Genomic DNA, 19,538 nt, shown 5'->3' on the forward strand with positions numbered 1-19,538 from the left:
GTGACTCTGGAAAACCATTAGCCACAGTGGCCGGTGAGCAAAAAAGTTCATGTAAAGCCCTGGTGTGTATGTATATACTGTGTGTGTGTGTGTGTATGCAGTATGTGTTTGTCCAACTAGATTACGGATAGTAAATCTTAATAAAGCTCAAAAACTCGAGCGATATCATGCTGTAACTCTTCCACATAACCATATAGCTGTAGATTTTGCAAGTATGCTTAACACAACTTTCATGTCTTCATCTATTAGTCACTCAGTGACTGGTCTTCAGCTCACATGAATGTACAATGAAATTCTGACACATTTGTTAAAATCTCTGCCAAGTCTGTACTCCATTTGCCATTCCAATGGACAATCGTTTCAACACATTGCCACAAAAAGAGAGAAATAGCTCGCAAAGCCTTCAACAGACCTTCAAAGGATCCGTTTATCCAAAACACTCATTTGTAGAATGTGCTTGTGAATGGTCCAGTTCAGAGGCATTGAGCTCCAGTCTTGAAATCAGAGATCAGGCAAGTTTTTAGATGGAAGAATACTGAATTTGTGGTCACACGAAGTAAACACATCAGTGTCTGTGAAGGTTCTCAGTCATCCAGGTCATCGTAAACCGTAGGTGCTAAAGAAGGCAACTGGACTTGCTTGAAGTCCTTGAAGACCTCTCATCCTGACGACTGGGGAGTTCCAGGTATTTATCCTCTAATGAACCAAAAGCAAACCTAAGGAAAGTCGTTGAGGTCACATGGGTCGTTGACCCCCTCGGTCAATCCTGTAGGTTGTTAGGGTCACTGGAGGCCGAGAGTGAACAATGTTCGCAGCCTAGAGGGTCGTGTCCAAGTGACCTCTAATCTTCTGCTCCATTGAACAGCTTTGGGAAGGCATCCTCTTGTATCCATGTACAGTGGGACCCCAGTATCTGCAGGGGATGTGTTCCAAGATCTAATAAATGTCATGTGAATTGTCACGTCGGATTTCTGGACTTCGTTTCCCATCAGTTACTTCACCCAGTCCCATGTTCTTGATTGTATGCATCTGCACCTAGTTTAGCACCATTTACTCACGCTATTTAAATTCCTGTTTTTGTCTGTCTCTTTGGCTGCATTTGAATTCTCAGTATGTACCAACAATGGTTAAGTCCCTACGACCCGACTGTAACTGTAGTATGTTTTTTAGGAGTATGCGAGCAAGTAGTAAGGAGACAATTTGAACGTACTCTGCCGTCACCTGACCTAGACATTCATAGATGATGTATACCCTTGTACATTGCGAAACTTTGTCCGTTTCTGCAACAGCAGAAATATTTAAATAATTCCTGAAGCATTTGTACACTGCTGCAACAACTGGCTTTGCTTCGAACAGCCACCTTCTTTCTATTTTCCACAGGGGAGTTCTTTTCTTTGGTTATTTAGAGGCTTCAGTTGAATTATGGGATAGCGTAGTGTAGCACAGTGTGGCACGTTTGCATACTACGGATGCAGCAGATCATCCGGGTACTGTTCGACTACTGTTAAATGCCTACTGAAATATTCAGACACCCTACATGTACTGCTTTTCGCGTGCTAATTTTTGCGTATGGAAGCGTGAGCTTTCAGATATAGCCTTTGTCGAGCTTTTGTTGTCACTAACTTTCCCCGCATGGTCCCAAGCGTTTATTCCACGCTTATGGTTCTTGTTTTTGTTTCATGATTCTCATGTTCAAGTCATTTGGTTGTTTGTGTTTATAATAATAAAGGAGTTTTGTGTTTGCATCCTGTCTTCAAACTGTTTATTGATATGAATGTGGTCTCTCTGGGCTTAATATTTTCATCTCAGGTGGGGGGACCGCGGTTACCGAGTCAGCAAATACGGCGGTCCAACTGTATATGTAATTCTGCGACTTACTGTAAATGTGCGATTGTTATATATTTTGAACGTATTTTATACTGAACTAGAAAAGCACTCGGAGAGCGCAGACCTCCGCCAAGAATCCTTTAAAAAAAAATCCGGGATCCAGAAGGTGATCGGGATCACCGCCAAAATTTAATGGATTGTTACTTGTGCCCAGTCACACCTCTGGAAAAAATTTCAGAGCAATCCGTCCATAACTTTTTCCATAATGTTGCTAACGGACAAACCAACACTACCGAAAACATAACCTCCTTGGCGGAGGTAATAAATTCAACACACGAGGCTTTAAACTTTGATGGTGATTGAGATCTAGAATAAACTTTTTTTTTAATTTTCATTGAAAATGAAAAACAGCACTAAAGAGGCATGACAGGGGATCAAAAACATCACTGGTTGTGGGAAGAAGAGAGGCATGGCTGATGGCGACCTGTCTATGGCCAACGACCTAAACCACTTCTACAACCGGTTTGGCAACTCTGTGATGGGGGCAGCCAATTCTATTGTCACGCCTATAGCCCCCTCACCCCCACTACCCCCATGTGATAACGACTCAGACAATGACCCGGACATCGGCTGCTCAGCCAGCTCCCATCCCCCTCACTCACTACCCCCCACCCCCAGTGTGGACATGGATATTACATCCCCCTGTCCCCAAGCTCACACAACTGGCTCACCAACTCCCACTGCCTCCATTTTCCACCCTGCCCTCTCATCTCTGCTATCAGAAACAACCTACCCACCACCCACCTCCCCACACCCAAACCCAGCACAGTCACCAGAGGCCAAGTGAGGGGGGCACTGAAAGGACTGAAGTCCAAGGCGGCTGGGCCTGATGGCATCTGTGCAAGACTGCTAAAGTCATGTGCAGAGTCACTAGCCGAACCACTCCATCACCTGTTCAATAGGAGTCTGCAGGAAGGCAAGGTACCTACATTGTGGAAAACTTCGTGTCTTATACCGATCCCAAAGAAAGCACATCCCAAAGAACTCAATGATTACAGACCGGTTGCCCTCACCTCTCACCTAATGAAAACATTAGAACGTGTGCTGCTGCGCAACCATCTCAAACCCCAGGTACAACATGCACTGGATCCTCTGCAGTTTGCCTACCAAGAGAACGTAGGAGTGGAGGATGCTATTCTGTATCATCTTCACAGGGTGCACTCTCACTTGGACAAGGGTGGATGTGCTGTGAGAATCATGTTTTTTGACTTCTCCAGTGCTTTCAACACCATCCAACCACTGCTGCTGAGAGATAAACTGGTGCAGATGGGAGTGGAGCCTGGCCTGGTAACCTGGATCACAGACTACCTCACCGAGCGGCCCCAGTTTGTTAGACTGGGAGGCATTACATCTGAGACGGTGGTCAGCAGCATAGGAGCGCCACAAGGAATGGTGCTCTCCCCGGTGCTCTTCACTCTGTACACAACTGATTTCAGCTACAACTCTGCGATATGCCACATGCAGAAGTTTTCAGATGACACTGCAGTTGTTGGTTGTATCAAGGAGGGTCAGGAAGAGGAGTACAGGGGTCTGGTGGAGGACTTTGTGGGATGGTGCCGGACCAATCAGCTGCACCTGAACACCACCAAAACCAAGGAAATGGTGGTGGATTTCAGGAGATCCACCCCGCCTGTGGTGCCGGTCTCTATTGAGGGAGAGAATGTGGAGATTGTCTCCACTTACAAGTACTTGGGGGTGCACCTAGACAATAAGCTGGACTAGTCTACAAACTCCGAGGCACTCTACAAGAAGGGCCAAAGCAGACTCTACTTCCTCAGGAGGCTGAGGTCCTTCAATGTCTGCAACCGACTTCTGCTGATGTTTTACCAGTCTGTCATGGCCAGCGTGCTCTTCTACACTGTGGCATGCTGGGGTGGTAGCATTAGGAGGAGGGACGCTGGATGCCTGGACAGATTGGTGAGGAAGGCAGGTTCGGTGGTGGGCATGGAGCTAGAGACCCTCACCTCAACAGCAGAGAACAGAACTCTGAACAGACTGGATTCTGTAATGGACAATCCAAACCACCCCCTTCACACCATTTTCACCAACCAAATGAGTCTTTTTAGCCACAGATTCCGTGCCCCCTCATGCAGGACAGACAGGCTACGGAGGTCCTTTGTCCCACGGGCCATTCAACTGTTCAATAGCACACAGAAGGATAACAAGGACATCATTGGGGACTGGACTGCCTAACACCCATGTCCTCCATTTATTCCAGGCTTCTTTGTGTGTGTGTGTGTGTGTGTGTGTGTGTGTGTGTGTGTGTGTGCGCGCCTAAGCTGGTGTGTGTGTGTGTGTACTGTGCAATACATTTTTCACTGGATTTCTCACTGTGAAAATTGATAAGTCTGTTCTTGTTCACTGTAATCCGTGTGTGTGTGTGCGCGTGTGTGTGTGTGCATGTGTGGTGTGCATGTTTGTGGGCGTGTGTGCTGTGTGTGTGTGTGTGTGTGTGTGTGTAGTGTTTTTTTTTTTTTTTTTTTTGTCTGTGCAATACTTTCTTCACTGGACTTTTTATTGTGACAATTGAGAAGCATCCCCCCTATCATGGCTGACACTTGCTATTTGTTCACTTGTTATTTGTTCACTTAATGTTTCCCTTTAATAACTTTCTTTGCACCATACTAGAAGTTTTGCTCTTTGTTGATTTAGTGTAATTTAGTGTAATGTTGATCTAGTGTAATTTCTTCCCTCTCTGTATCTTAATGTGTTTTTTGTACATTTGTGTAAGCTACTTGACACTTTAATTTCCCTCTGGGGATCAGTAAAGTTACTCTACTCTACTCTACACAAGGTTGCCGGTCTTTTGCGCACTACAGAGGTGGTAGGTAGAGATTAGGTTCCTTTAAATGCAGAGTGATCGAGTGAGAAATCAGAGGAAAGGTGCGAGAGTGAGTGAAGAATTTAGTTTGCTTAGCCGAGGGCTAAGGAAACTGAGATCGGCGCCACCCAATGTGCCTGAGGTGCGGGAAGGACTTTGGACTTTAGGTACTGGTGTTAACGGATTGTGCCTTGTGTGTGTCAAGTCAAGTTTATTTGTATAGCGCTTTTAACAATAAACATTGTTGCAAAGCAGCTTTACAGAATTTGAACGACTTAAAATATGAGCTAATTTTATCCCTAATCAGCACGCCTGTGGCGATGGTGGCAAGGAAAAACTCCCTCAGACCACATGAAGAAACCTCGAGAGGAACCAGACTCAAAAGGGAACCCATCCTCATTTGGGCAACAACAGACAACATGACGATAACATTAAGAGTCCTAACATAAAGTCAGCTTCGGTGATGCTATAAACCCCCCACCGACGGAAACCCGAGCGCAAAACCGTTCACGACAACTGCAGCCCTAAAATCAGCAAGTCAACTGCAGCCCCCAGCCACAAAAGCACCACTGCAAGAGTCCAGAGCTTCCTCCAGCCGCGACCCCCAACTGTCCATATGGGGCCGTCCTCCACAGGAGTGATGCAATGAGACTCCAACCAGACACAGGGCACCAGGATGGATCAGGCAGGTCCGAGGAGCAGAAGAGGTCAGCATCTCGATCCCAGGACTGATATGTAACTCGGAGGGACAGATTTGGGTTGGGGGGGGAGAGGAAAAGAAAAAAAAAACCACAGGGTGTTAGGTATGCCCAATGTCACCTGAATAAGTAGGAACAGTATACATATTGCACTGAGTACAAGTAGGGACTCTGGCAATTAACTATGACAGCATAACTAAAAGGGGAGAGCCAGAAGGTAACACAGGCATGAGGGAGCCCCGGGACATAAAGCAGCCAGCCACTACACCATCAACAAACTCGAGTGAGCAAGCGAGTGGGGGACTGGCAGCATCCATACATCCCAGTTTACCAAAACACAACATCTGAAGACCCTCCAGATCTACACCTTTACCTCATAAACACCATTAACAAAAGGCTTGACTACACAGATATGTTTTCAGCCTAGACTTAAACGCTGAGACTGCGTCTAATTCTCGAACACTACTAGGAAGGCTGTTCCGTAACCGTGGGGCTTTGTAAGAAAAGGCTCTGCCCCCTGATGTAGCCTTCACTATACGAGGTACCAGCAGATAGCCTGCACCTTTTAATCCAAGTAGGCGTGGCAGGTCATAGAGGACCAGAAGTTCGGTCAGGTACTGTGGTGCGAGACCATTCAGTGCTTTAAAGGGCTGATGACGCGAACATGACTCTATGCAATTTCTTAAATAAACTATACAACATGGCAAACATGTTAGATTTCTGTTATAATTACGTGAAAAGAAGCTGTTGTTACGCGAATATCCAACTTTTAATTGCACAGCGCAAGAAAACTGGGTCCGTGGCTCGCGGCCATGTTGTGACGTCAGCGGAAGAACACGCTGCGGTTCACTGGCTGTTCTACTCAATGGAAATGGAAAGCTCTGGGATGCTCCTCAACATGCCATCCTGGAATAGCGAGTGGTCATACAGCATGGCAGCACATTCTGCTATGTGTCAAGTTCAACACTGTGTGTAACTAGACTCCGTTTGTTTGAACTTGCTGTAGTGGATTTCACTGTGCTTGCTGCAAGGCATGTGATGTCAGCTGACCTTTACGAACTGATGCTCATAACACACTCTGAGAGAAACATTGTCTGCCCATGTCCACACTCATGAACTCACAGATGCTTGTACAGGAGTGTGTCACCCAAGAGTACGACTAATTTTGCTCCACGGATGGCTATGGCATCATCTGGATTCAGTCATGATTTCACTCTGGATCTGAAGCCAGTCGGGATCCTTAACCCTGTTGAACCAGTCGAGACATCCCTGCCGTCACATCGTATTCTCACCACAGATGGTGGCTGATGGAAATAAACAGTGTGAAAGAAGGGAATACGATACATTGGTGAAGTGGCGATACCTCACTTTAAGTATCCTATAGAAATATTCACTTGTGCGCATGCTAATTTCGGAACTAGCAATGCTTGTGTGTGTAGCTTCACCATTGTTTGACTTACAAATAAGCAGAAAAAAGGGGAAAACGCGTTTCCAGTACTTTGAGTGATTTTGTTTATTTCACGTTACATAATAATACCTGGGAACGTAGGAGGAGTTTTCTGCAGGTTGATGTCAGCATTTCCCATGTGGCACAAGTGTTAACAAGAACACCAATCGCACCAGTGGGAGGAGCAACAAGGTGTAGTTTACTTGCGTTTGAATTAATAGGTGCTTTCAGGACAGTGTTCTAGGGCTTTTTTGAGAGCAGCTACTTGCAGTACTACTCCCTGGGAGGGTCTGCTGAGAACTACATGCTATCAGGGGCTTGCCCCTCCCCACACACACTCACACCACCATTAGAAATGCTAAAGTGATGTTTACAGGAAATACTAGGCTAGTGAAGATTTTTATATTTTGCTTTGACGCATCAAAAATCGCACTGCATTTCCTCCATTGTGTATACATTCATTAAAGCACAGATTTTTGTCCGTATCATGTGTCCCCCCCCCCATTTATTTATTTATTTATTTATTTATTTATTTAATTTATTTGTTGTTTTTTAAGCACTAACGTTAAAAGCTGTTCTTTACACAACTAATGTTTAACACAGGCTTTTAAAAATGGCAGTTACTGGTGCTACATTTAAATATTGGCTGGCGCTTTTTTTTTGTGGTATATCAGCTATATTCCATTCAGCTAGCATGATATTGAACGAGTCGAAGATGAGTTCAGTATCATGCTAGCTGATAGACCATGGAAAAAAAAAGCCATTATTATAATACACTTTCTTCATATCAGCATTCTTGAAGGCCAACGCTAGCTTACCCATGACTCGGTGCTGTTAATGCAGCAGTCCAGTTATCTTCCAGCTGGTGTAGCATTCATCACTCGTATTTGCAAAGGCCAACACTAGCGCAGTCAAGCTAGTGCTACTGAGAGCTACAACCCTGATTCCAAAAAAGTTGGGACAAAGAACAAATTGTAAATAAAAATGGAATGCAATAATTTACAAATCTCAAAAACTGATATTGTATTCACAATAGGACATAGACAACCTATCAAATGTCGAAAGTGAGACATTTTGAAATTTCATGCCAAATACTGGCTCATTTGAAATTTCATGACAGCAACACATCTCAAAGTTGGGACAGGGGCAATAAGAGGCTGGAAAAGTTAAAGGTACAAAAAAGGAACAGCTGGAGGACCAAATTGCAACTCATTAGGTCAATTGGCAATAGGTCATTAACATGACTGGGTATAAAAAGAGCATCTTGGAGTAGCAGCGGCTCTCAGAAGTAAAGATGGGAAGAGGATCACCAATCCCCCTAATTCTGCGTCGACAAATAGTGGACCAATATCAGAGAGGAGTTCGACAGTGTAAAATTGCAAAGAGTTTGAACATCATCTATAGTGCATAATATCAAAAGATTCAGAGAATCTGGAAGAATCTCTGTGCGTAAGGGTCAAGGCCGGAAAACCATACTGGGTGCCCGTGATCTTCGGGCCCTTAGACGGCACTGCATCACATACAGGCATGCTTCTGTATTGGAAATCACAAAATGGGCTCAGGAATATTTCCAGAGAACATTATCTGTGAGCACAATTCACCGTGCCATCCGCCGTTGCCAGCTAAAACTCTATAGTTCAAAGAAGAAGCCGTATTAGTTCAAAGAAGAAGCCGTATCTAAACATGATCCAGAAGCGCAGACGTCTTCTTTGGGCCAAGGCTCATTTAAAATGGACTGTGGCAAAGTGGAAAACTGTTCTGTGGTCAGACGAATCAAAATTTGAAGTTCTTTATGGAAATCAGGGACGCCGTGTCATTCGGACTAAAGAGGAGGACAACCCAAGTTGTTATTGGTGCTCAGTCCAGAAGCCTGCATCTCTGATGGTATGGGGTTGCATTAGTGCGTGTGGCATGGGCAGCTTACACATCTGGAAAGACACCATCAATGCTGAAAGGTATATCCAGGTTCTAGAGCAACATATGCTCCCATCCAGACGACGTCTCTTTCAGGGAAGACCTTGCATTTTCCAACATGACAATGCCAAACCACATACTGCATCAATTACAGCATCATGGCTGCGTAGAAGAAGGGTCCGGGTACTGAACTGGCCAGCCTGCAGTCCAGATCTTTCACCCAGAGAAAACATTTGGCGCATCATAAAACGGAAGATACGACAAAAAAGACCTAAGACAGTTGAGCAACTAGAATCCTACATTAGACAAGAATGGGTTAACATTCCTATCCCTAAACTTGAGCAACTTGTCTCCTCAGTCCCCAGACGTTTACAGACTGTTGTAAAGAGAAAAGGGGATGTCTCACAGTGGTAAACATGGCCTTGTCCCAACTTTTTTGAGATGTCTTGTTGTCGTCATGAAATTTAAAATCACCTAATTTTTCTCTTTAAATGATACATTTTCTCAGTTTAAACATTTGATATGTCATCTATGTTCTATTCTGAATAAAATATGGAATTTTGAAACTTCCACATCATTGCATTCCTCTTTTTATTTACAATTTGTACTTTGTCCCAACTTTTTTGGAATCGGGGTTGTACTAGCACAGGCTCATGACCGAGAAACTAAGATTTCTGCCTCCAGACTCTTCTTCCATGCATGTTCATGCCAGTTCTTTTTTTTTTTTTCCCCCCACTCATACGTAAGTATTTATTCCCCCATGTAATCTACTTGGTTACTTTTAAAATCAGCATCGAGAGCTACACATAATTGAGTGACCTGGAAGCGAAAATTCTTTCAAAATCTTGTGTTTTTAATGAAGCAAACCTGGCGGCCATGTTTGTTGACAAATTGTCAGTCGCTCACTAGCATGGAAATTTTACGTTGCTGACGTGTGATGTGTTGTCTTGACAGTGTGCAACATTGTGACAATATTGCACGCTCATTCCCCGTTGGGTAGAGTGATGTAATACATGTAGGATAAGCAATATGATATTGTATGCTATCGAGCCAAATGAATGAAACCCGCTTGAAGGGAATAGAATATGTATGTTATTTACCAGCTGGGAGGTCCGTATGGTGAAATACTGTGACCGAGGTATTGAAAGTACTGAGCGAGGCTGTCTGGGCCGAGGTCAGTATTCAAGGCCGAGGTCATGGTATTTCACCATACGGACCGACCTTAAGCTGGTAAATATTATTTTTTTCGTTACCAAATTCTAACAGAAAACGAGAGCGCCCAAAAGGGAAAGTCAAGCCGCCATCTTGAATCCTTATTCAGGGCTGTAATGCAAATTGCTTCCTCTTCAGTATACAAGTGCACTTCCATGGCAGGAAAAAAAACTACATTTTGCTGCCTATGTAGTCCCCTATTTATACAAATAGGAGTCATTCAGGATTCAGCCATGTTTTTGCTCAGCGCTAGCAAGTTACAGGTTTTTAGCTTTCTCCTGGAGTGTTTTCTTTAATTTTGTCTTCCTCAGGGTAGTAAAACTCGCTTTCGCTGTGAGCACTGTCGTTCTCGCTATCCATGCTCTAAAATTCATGCTAATTCTGAGAAATGCGAAAATAAATGTTGACAAAAGTTGCTACTGTGTTTGTTGTTGTGAACAAGCGAGTCACCAGAGGTCCGTATCCGGGGTCCGTACCGTAGGATACGGACCCGCTCGCCAGCCAATCGGAGCGCAGGATTTGATGGAAACTGGACCACGAAAAATTTTTTTATTTCATCAAAAAAGTGTCCTGTATGTATAATAATGGCTCAAACACTGTACACTTGTCACTCATGGTTCCTTTTGTGCTGGGAGAGAACCTACACTGAAGTAGGAGCTAAAAAAAAAAATTCCCTCAAAACAGCGCACTCAGAACTACGATCGCTCTCAGTTCCTGCAGTTAGGAGACGCACAAAAAAGGGGGGAAACTTCCTCCAACAGGAAATTCTAAGAACTATGAAAAGGTTCCTCTGGTCCAGAAGCACCTTGTATGAAGAGAGACATGTTCAGTGTTTGAAAGGATAAAAACGTAACTCTGTCTTCAAGAGAAATGTTCTCAGGTGCTATGAGTGGAGATTTCGGTGCCATGCTGTCCAGCGGAAAAGCTCCCGTTTTGTTCTGAATGCAAATTTGTGCAGACTTGAATACACACGCTTTTGTGTGGGTGTTTTGGGCACATCTGTGCTGCGTGTGTGAAGATTTTGTGTCTGAAGCCGGCTGGAGACATGTGCTGTGGTAGCCAGGAAGTGGAGAGTAATGGAAACTGTGTCTTGCACTCTTTCATGTCTCCCTTCTTCTCTCGGATGTTTCTGTGAGCTGAGGCTCCTTCAGCACCGTATCCATCACTCGTTCAGATGAGAGACTCCAGCACCAGGGACTGCAGGAGATAATCTAACCTTCGACTGAAAGCCAGTCACGACAGGGTCCCTGCCTGTTTTGTCGATTTTCTCCCTCCGTGTGTGTGTCCTTGCTGTGAGAGTAGATTGAGGATGTTCTGAAGGATGGCTCCACAGAGGCACTCGTAAACAGGGAGTCGTCATTTCAGTAAAATGCGCTTTTTGTGAGAAAGAAACTGAAGCACTTTATATGGAAGGAATGCCCCGCACGATTTCCATCTCCCTCTGCACCACTCTTTCACTCTGTGTACTCTTTGCGCTCCTGTTATCCGCACCCCGACAGTAAAAATGTGTTTTTCATTGTCTCAATGTCTTTTATGTACATCTCTCCACTCACGTCTGCATAGTTTCCTTCCCCGTTTGACCCCTTTCTCCTTTATCAGATTACATTGAAGAATAATCGCATGTAAGGACAGCTTTGAATTAAATGATCACTAACTTCCTATTTGCTACTGACTGAGACGTGCGTCAGAAAACATTTACCGAAACCGTTCTTCTTCTTTTTGGTAATGAAATCACAATTAGCATGGACATACTGATGACTCTTTTCACCTCATGGAAACACAAGATCTCGGCGTTCAGGATGTTGTGTGCATGAGATGCTCATTGGTTTTATATATGTACGGTACTGTGCAAAAGTCTTTAGGTATATGTAAAGCCTCGGTCACAACCGGCCGTACGTGCTCCTACGGCCGGTCTACGTGCAAGAAACGCACAGAGGGCGCGCGTGTGACGTGCTGATTTTCGAGCCGCAGACCGGCCGCAGAGGTTCTTTGTCATGTCAGACTCTACGGGCGCTTACGTTTTTTTTTCAGGTTGCAAGACAAACTTACGGCCAACGTGCGTCTTTCTCCACGAACAAAAAAAAACACAGCGATTTGGGGAAACGCCAAAAATCGCACGGCCAAAAAAATCGTACGTCCGGTTGTGACCTAGGCTTAAAGAAATGCTGTAGACCAGAAATGGCTTTAAAATACTATAAACAGCAGTAAGCCATAATAAATGAAACGAAGTCATTATTTGGTGTGAGACAACCCTTTGCTTTATTTAAAAAAAAAGTCTCAGGTACAACGAGTGCAGATTTATAAGGAAATTAGCTGTAGGTTTTACTGAGCATCTTACAGAACCAGCCACAGTTGTTCTGGACGCTTTGTCACACTCGCTTCTTCATTTTGCAGCAAAACCCAGTGGCCTTCATTAATTTGTGCTAGCAGTGCTGGCCAAATTGTTACTCTTCCTCAGGATCTTTCAAAGTAATTATTCTTCTTATTCTCCAAATGTTTTTACGACGCTATTTCTCCCTCAGTTTTCAACCAATCATCACTAAATTTCACTTGAATACCTCTGGGCTGAATTAAGTTGCTTTGATTTTGGTGCTGATCTGGATCACCGAACCATAATGATCCATGAAAAACAGACTTTTTTTTCCTCACTCAGCATCATTCTCTGTCTCTTCTTACCATTTCCAGATTCATAGGGTACGGTGGCCAGACGTCCCGGTTTGTAAGTGTTGGCGCAAATCACTGTGACTTTAGTCACAGTATCTCTCAAGTTATGTTTTCTTTTTTAAATCTGAAAAGCGGACTCTCTCTTATAATATGCTGCTCAGATAGAAACTTTTTTTTCTGTAACGTTTAATTTTGTGCTGGAAAATGCATGTTTGGAACTCGAAAATGTTTTTGTACTGACTCAGTAATGTAGAAGTCATAAAATAGAAATCTATAGCAAAGTTTGTATGGAAAAAAAAATAGGGTGCCTAAGACTTTTGCACAGTACTGTATGTATGACTGATGGACAAATCATAGATTTATTAGCTAGCTAAGCTCCAATGTACCGTACCGTGCAGTGAACTAGGATAAAAAGTGGTAGCTAATGGAATACAGCAATGTATCTTGAGCAAGTTAAGCGCATTAATAGAGATTTAAGGGAAACAAATGTGTGTTGTCATGCAACATGAAGATTTAAATTAGAATATCATGCAGTTATGGTGTGTGGGGTGGGGTTTTTTTTTGGGGGGGGGTGTTTATGTGGCCACTATTCTGTGAAACTGTGGCACAGAAAAATTAGAGCATACAAGAATAGAAATGAGAACTTGGTAGCTACAATCAAATTTCAAGCAAGCAGAGACGCCTACATGGAACAGTACTTCTCAGGGGACTATCTGAATCACTGACCGATATCAACTGCTTGCGAACCAGTGTTGTCGAGTCACTAAACTTCCGAGTCCAGTCTCGAGTCCCTAGTGTTCAAGTCCAAGTCATTAAAGAAAATTTCGAGTCGAGTCCACTATTGATCAGAGTCGAGTTCGAGATTAAGACTCCAATCGCACCATTTGACGTTGGCCGTTCCTGCCTTGATGTGAAACTGTCTTTTGCTACTGTGTTGGACTAACGTTGCTGCTCGACTGCCCCATTTTAGTTAATAGGCTACAGATAAAAAGCTTGTTCATCGCTCAGCAAGCCCCGCCCACTATAAACAGGGCAAATAACATGAGAGAGGGTTAACACTGGCTAGTTCATCGGTCAGCAAGCAAGCCCCGCTATCGACAGAGCAATGAACACAGCGTGTCACTTCTTTCTTCTCTGGGTGGAGTCTTAACAAATGACAACTGAAGTTCGAGGTTGTCCCTGTCGTCTCCTCGATAGTTCTTCTACATATGGAACACGCAGCAGTGCGTTTTTTTTTTTTTTTTTTCCCCCACTGCACGAGAAGTCTGTATAAGCAAAGCGCCCAATCCTTGGGACGTTCTCTCCAGGCATTTTGGCGCCATTAACGTTAGTTTGTTCCTGAACATAATGTATGAACAGGTGAATGTGCACAAAATTTAGTATAAAAAATTAATGTAGATATAAATATCTTCTGCTAAATTATGGCATACTACAAAAAATAAAGAAAAGATCAGAGTCCTCGTCTCCAATTTACAAGTCCGAATGCAGTTAATGCACGAGTCCAAGTCATCAGTGCTCAAGTCACAAGTCCTTAAAATTAGAGTCCAAGTCCTGGACTCGAGCACTGCAAGCCTGTTGCGAGCACACACAGTACATACACATGCATACTGTACATATATATGCGTCACTAACTGCTTGCTAGCTGATGTTCGCTACATGAAATGGGCCTAAAGCTAGCTAGAAATTTCAGAAATTCACAACATAATGGTTGAGATTGTGTTAGTCAGTATCTGATGGGGGAAGCCATGGCTTCATGGTTAGAGAAGCAACTTTGGGATCAGAAGCTTGCCAGTTCAATTCCCAGGGCCGGCAGGAATGGCTCAAATGCCCTTGAGCAAGGCACTTAATCCCCAGCTGCTGCCCCAGGGTATGTTGTATGTCGCTCTAGATAAGAGCATCTGCTAAATGCTTGTCGTACTTTAGATTGGTCTCGAGACCACTTTTTGAAGGTCTCGGTCTCATTTCAGAATTGACCCCAGTTTTACTAGGTCTTGGCTTGGTCTCTGGCATAGATGATTCAGGATTTTATTTCAAGGCCACAACTGTGGGGATTTCACTAAATTACCTGTGTATTGTCTGATTTATTTGTTAACATTTGGATCTAAAACTTCCTGCTTCACATGCGACCAATAACATGGCTCATTGCCAATTTGAAAATTTTCTTCCTGTTAACAGCTGTCAACCCTCCCCGCCTCCCTTCACACACTGCTCTGGTCCTGGTCTTGACTCGGTCTCGCCCTGCCTTGGTCTTGGTCTCGACTTGATCTCAACCCCTCAAAGTCTTTGGTCTTGTCTCGGTCTCGATGCACCCTGGTCTCGGTCATGACTACAACATTAGGTTGAGATGAATACAGCCAGTATGTAGCCACAAATGCATTCATGCTACAGTACATCCTCACACCTTAATTTGAATAGAAGTTATTCCCTAGGATATTATTTCAAGTCTGGACACCCATCCTCATACAGTGGCATGCAAAAGTTTGGGCACCCTTGCTGAAAATGTCTGTTACTGTGAATAGTTAAGTGAGCAGAAGATGAACTGATCACCAAAAGGCATAAGGGTAAAAATGACACATTTCTTTAATATTTTCCACAAGATTACATTTTTATTTCCATCATTTACAGGTGTAAAATACCAAAAAATGAAAAGGACCTGAAGCAAAAGTTTGGGCACCTAGCATGGTCAGTACTTGGTAACACCCCCTTTGGCAAGTATCACAGCTTGTAAACACTTTTTTTTTTTTTGTAGCCAGCTAATAATTGTTCAGTTCTTGCCTGGGGGACTTTCGTGCATTCGTCCTTGCAAAAGGCTTCCAGTTCTACAAGTTTCTTGGGCTGTCTTGCATGCACTGCTCTTTTGAGATCTATCCACAGATTTTCAATGGTGTTTAGGTCAGGGGACTGTGAGGGCCAGGGCAAAACCTTCAGCTTGTGCCTCTTGAGGTATTCCATTGTAGATTTTGAGGTGTGTTTTGGATCATCGTCTTATTGTAGGACCCGTCCTCTTTTTAACTTCAACTTTTTTATAGATGGTGTGATGTTTGCTGGTATTTATTCGAATCCATTCTTCCCTCAACCAATGAAATGTGCCCTGTGCCACTGGCTGCAACACAACCCCAAAGCATGATCGATCCACACCCATGGTTCAGAGTTGGAGAGGTGTTCTTTTCCTGGAATTTGGCACGCTTTTTTCTCCAAACATACCTTTTGCACATTGTGGCCAAAAAGTTCTATTTTGATTTCATCAGTCCACAGGACTTGTTTCCAAAATGCATCAGGCTTATTTAGATGTTCATTTGCAAACTTCAGACGCTGAATTTTGTGGCTCAGACGCAGGAAAGGTTTCCTTCTGATGACTCTCCCATGAAGGTCATATTTGTTCAGGTGTCGCTGCATAGTACAGTGCACCACCACTCCAGGGTCTGCTAAATCTTTCTGAAGGTCTTTTGCAGTCAAACAGGGTTTTTTATTTGCCTTTCTAGCAATCCAATGAGCAGTTCTTTCAGAAAGTTTTCTTCATCTTCCAGACCTCACCTTGATCTCCACGGTTTCTGTTAACTGCCATTTCTAAATAACATTACAATCTGAGGAAACGGCTACCTGAAAACACTTGGCCATGTTCTTGTAGCCTTCTCCTGCTTTGTGAGCATCAATTATTTTATTATTCAGAATGCGAGGGAGTTGCTTAGAGGAGCCCATGGCTGTTGATTTTAGGGACAAGTTTGAGGAGTCAGAGAATTTATACAGCTTTGAAATCTGCATCATCTGACCTTTCCTAACGAAGAATTTGACCAAGCCAGAGCTCAATAAGCTAATTAAGGTCTGGAACCTTGGTAAAAGTTACCTGAGAACTCAAATGTATTAGGGTGCCCAAACTTTCGCTTGGTGTTCCTTTTCTTTTTTTTTTCTTTTTTTTTTTCACTCTCCAGTTGTACAAAACAAAAATAATACACGCATCTTGCAGAAAATGCTGAAAAGAAATCTCATCTATGCCTTTTGGTGATCAGTTCATCTTCTACTCACTTAACTACAGTTAAGTTGTTTGGACAGAGACAAAATTTTTTCTAATTTTGGTTCTGTACATTACCACAATGAATTTTGAACAAAACAATTCAGATGCAGTTGAAGTTCAGACTTTCAGCTTTAATTCAGTGGGTTGAACAAAATGATTGCATAAAAATGTGAGGAACTAAAGCATTTTTTAAACACAATCCCTTCATTTCAGGGGCTCAAAATTAATTGGACAAATTAAATAATTGTAAATAAAATGTTCATTTCTAATACTTGGTTGAAAACCCTTTGTTGGCAATGACTGCCTGAAGTCTTGAACTCATGGACATCACCAGACGCTGTGTTTCCTCCTTTTTAATGCTCTGCCAGGCCTTTACTGCAGCGGTTTTCAGTTGCTGTTTGTTTGTGGGCCTTTCTGTCTGAAGGTTAGTCTTTAACAAGTGAAATGCATGCTCAATTGGGTTGAGATCAGGTGACTGACTTGGCCATTCAAGAATATTCCACTTCTTTGCTTTAATAAACTCCTGGGTTGCTTTGGCTTTATGTTTTTGGTCATTGTCCATCTGTATTATGAAATGCTGACCAATCAGTTTGGCTGGATTTGAGCACACAGTATGTCTCTGAATACCTCAGAATTCATCCGGCTGCTTCTGTCCTGTGTCACATCATCAATAAACACTAGTGACCCAGTGCCACTGGCAGCCATGCATGCCCAAGCCATTACACTGCCTCCGCCGTGTTTTACAGATGATGTGGTATGCTTTGGATCATGAGCTGTACCACGCCTTCGCCATACTTTTTTCTTTCCATCATTCTGGTAGAGGTTGATCTTGGTTTCATCTGTCCAAAGAATGTTCTTCCAGAACTGTGCTGGCTTTTTTAGATGTTTTTTAGCAAAGTCCAATCTAGCCTTTTTATTCTTGAGGCTTATGAGTGGCTTGCACCGTGCAGTGAACCCTCTGTATTTACTTTCATGCAGTCTTCTCTTTATGGTAGATTTGGATATTGATAGGCCTACCTCCTGGAGAGTGTTGTTCACTTGGTTGGCTGTTGTGAAGGGGTTTCTCTTCATTCTGTGATCATCCACCACTGTTGTCTTCTGTGGGCGTCCAGGTCTTTTTGCATTGATGAGTTCACCAGTGCTTTCTTTCTTTCTCAAGATGTACCAAACTGTAGATTTTGCCACTCCTAATATTGTAGCAATTTCTTGGATGGGTTTTTTCTGTTTTCGCAGCTTAAGGATGGCTTGTTTCACCTGCATGAAGCGCTCCTTTGACCGCATGTTTTCTTCACAGCAAAATCTTCCAAATGCAAGCACCATACCTCAAATCAACTCCAGGCCTTTTATCTGCTTACTTGAGAATGACGTAACAAAGGAATTGCCCACACCTGCCCATGAAATAGCCTTTGAGTCAGTTGTCCAGTTACTTTTGGTCCCTTTAAAAACAGGGTGGCACATGTTAAGGACCTAAACCCTTCATCCAATTTTAATGTGGATACCCTCAAATGAAAGCTGAAAGTCTGGACTTTATGTCCATATCCATTATATAACTATAACTTGAATAGGTTTCAGTAAACAGGTAAAAAAACAAAATTTGTGTCCGTGTCCAAATATATATGGACCTAACTGTATTCACAGTAACAGACATTTTCAGCAAGGGTGCCCAAACTTTTGCATGCCACTGTAACGTAACGCACATTTTAGCTTTTGTGAACAAACACAGCAGCTGCACCTGTATCAATGTCCCTGGTGTTGCTCACTGCTTGCTAGCGAAAGGTAGCAGGTTTGAAATTCAGCAAGCTAGATGCCTTTCGCCTGTGCGTTTTTCAACAGTGGGACTCTGAGCGAAAATGCCTCTTGTGGACACGCAATTTGCTTGTCCCCCAGGCCTGAGCTAGTGGTTTGCTTGTGTGTGTTTATGCAATATTAGTCTGTCAGTGCTGTACAAGTTTATTTGATTCCACTGTGTTTTTATGTACATACATATTGTACCGTGGCACAATCGACACACCCATGCAGATGAATGTGTGGATGGCAAAAACATCATAAACAGGCATAAATAACAAATAGCATAACTATTATAAATAACTACTGATAAATAATAGATGCTGATAAGGGCAACTCCTGTATCCGAGTTCTCAAATGAACTCTATCAGGAAACAGACCAAGGCAAACATACAAACCTCAACGATATTTACAGAATAATGCACGTCAAAGTTAACTGAGCTCTCAGCCCAGACTGTTTCCAGTCCTTGTTGTGTATAGAGTGGAAAAAGTAAGGGGAGAGGGGGAAGAATCACAACCGCAGGATGTGTACAATGTACTTTTCCGAGCTAATTTGGTCACAGAATTGACGACATGAAAATCTGGAAGAAAGACCAAAACAAGTTTGGGATTGTGACTGTGAATGAACTGTTCTCATGGTCACACTGACTACAGGGAGACCTTTTGCATTTCCTCTGTGCGTCTTGGACCAAAAGATGTCTCCTCCTTTTTGCTCTTTGGTGTCTGATGTTTTGTCCTTGTTAAGGTAAAATGATTAGAAATGGTTATTGTACTGACTAAACGCGTTATATTGAAAGCGATGAAAGGACAAGGGAGCAACTCTCAGTCAATCAGCCGAACCATCATGCGGACGGATTTGAGGGAGTAGAAGCCTCCTCCGTAATCAGCCCAGAAGATCCCATCCTGGAACTTGCTGCGGTACACGCCTCCGGAGTACCACACCCCGTTGAGATTAGTCTGCCCGCACGCGTTGTACCACCAGCCGCCTTTGTGGAAGTGAGCGCAGTTGCCAGCTAGGAGGAGGAAAACATGAGGAGGATTTAGCAGGGATGTAGCTCGAACCTACATGCGGTGTGAATTTTGATTCCTAGGAGAACC

At 43.3% G+C, this 19,538-nt stretch overlaps 2 protein-coding genes across 6 annotated transcripts in view; one reads left to right on the forward strand and one right to left on the reverse strand.

Moving 5' to 3' along the window:
• The window catches only part of ralgps2 (Ral GEF with PH domain and SH3 binding motif 2), a 306,158-nt gene that overhangs the window by 226,559 nt on the left and 60,061 nt on the right, over nucleotides 1-19,538 (forward strand). The gene's annotated exons all lie outside the window — the stretch shown is intronic.
• The window catches only part of angptl1a (angiopoietin-like 1a), a 31,688-nt gene continuing 30,741 nt past the window's right edge, over nucleotides 18,592-19,538 (reverse strand). Inside the window, exon 5 of the mRNA XM_060917532.1 lies at nucleotides 18,592-19,453. Within this exon, the coding sequence (XP_060773515.1) occupies nucleotides 19,263-19,453 (191 nt within the window). The 3' untranslated portion in view covers nucleotides 18,592-19,262. The remainder of the gene's footprint in view (nucleotides 19,454-19,538) is intronic.

This window comes from Neoarius graeffei, chromosome 3, assembly GCF_027579695.1.
Source record: "Neoarius graeffei isolate fNeoGra1 chromosome 3, fNeoGra1.pri, whole genome shotgun sequence".
Classification (NCBI taxonomy): domain Eukaryota; kingdom Metazoa; phylum Chordata; class Actinopteri; order Siluriformes; family Ariidae; genus Neoarius; species Neoarius graeffei.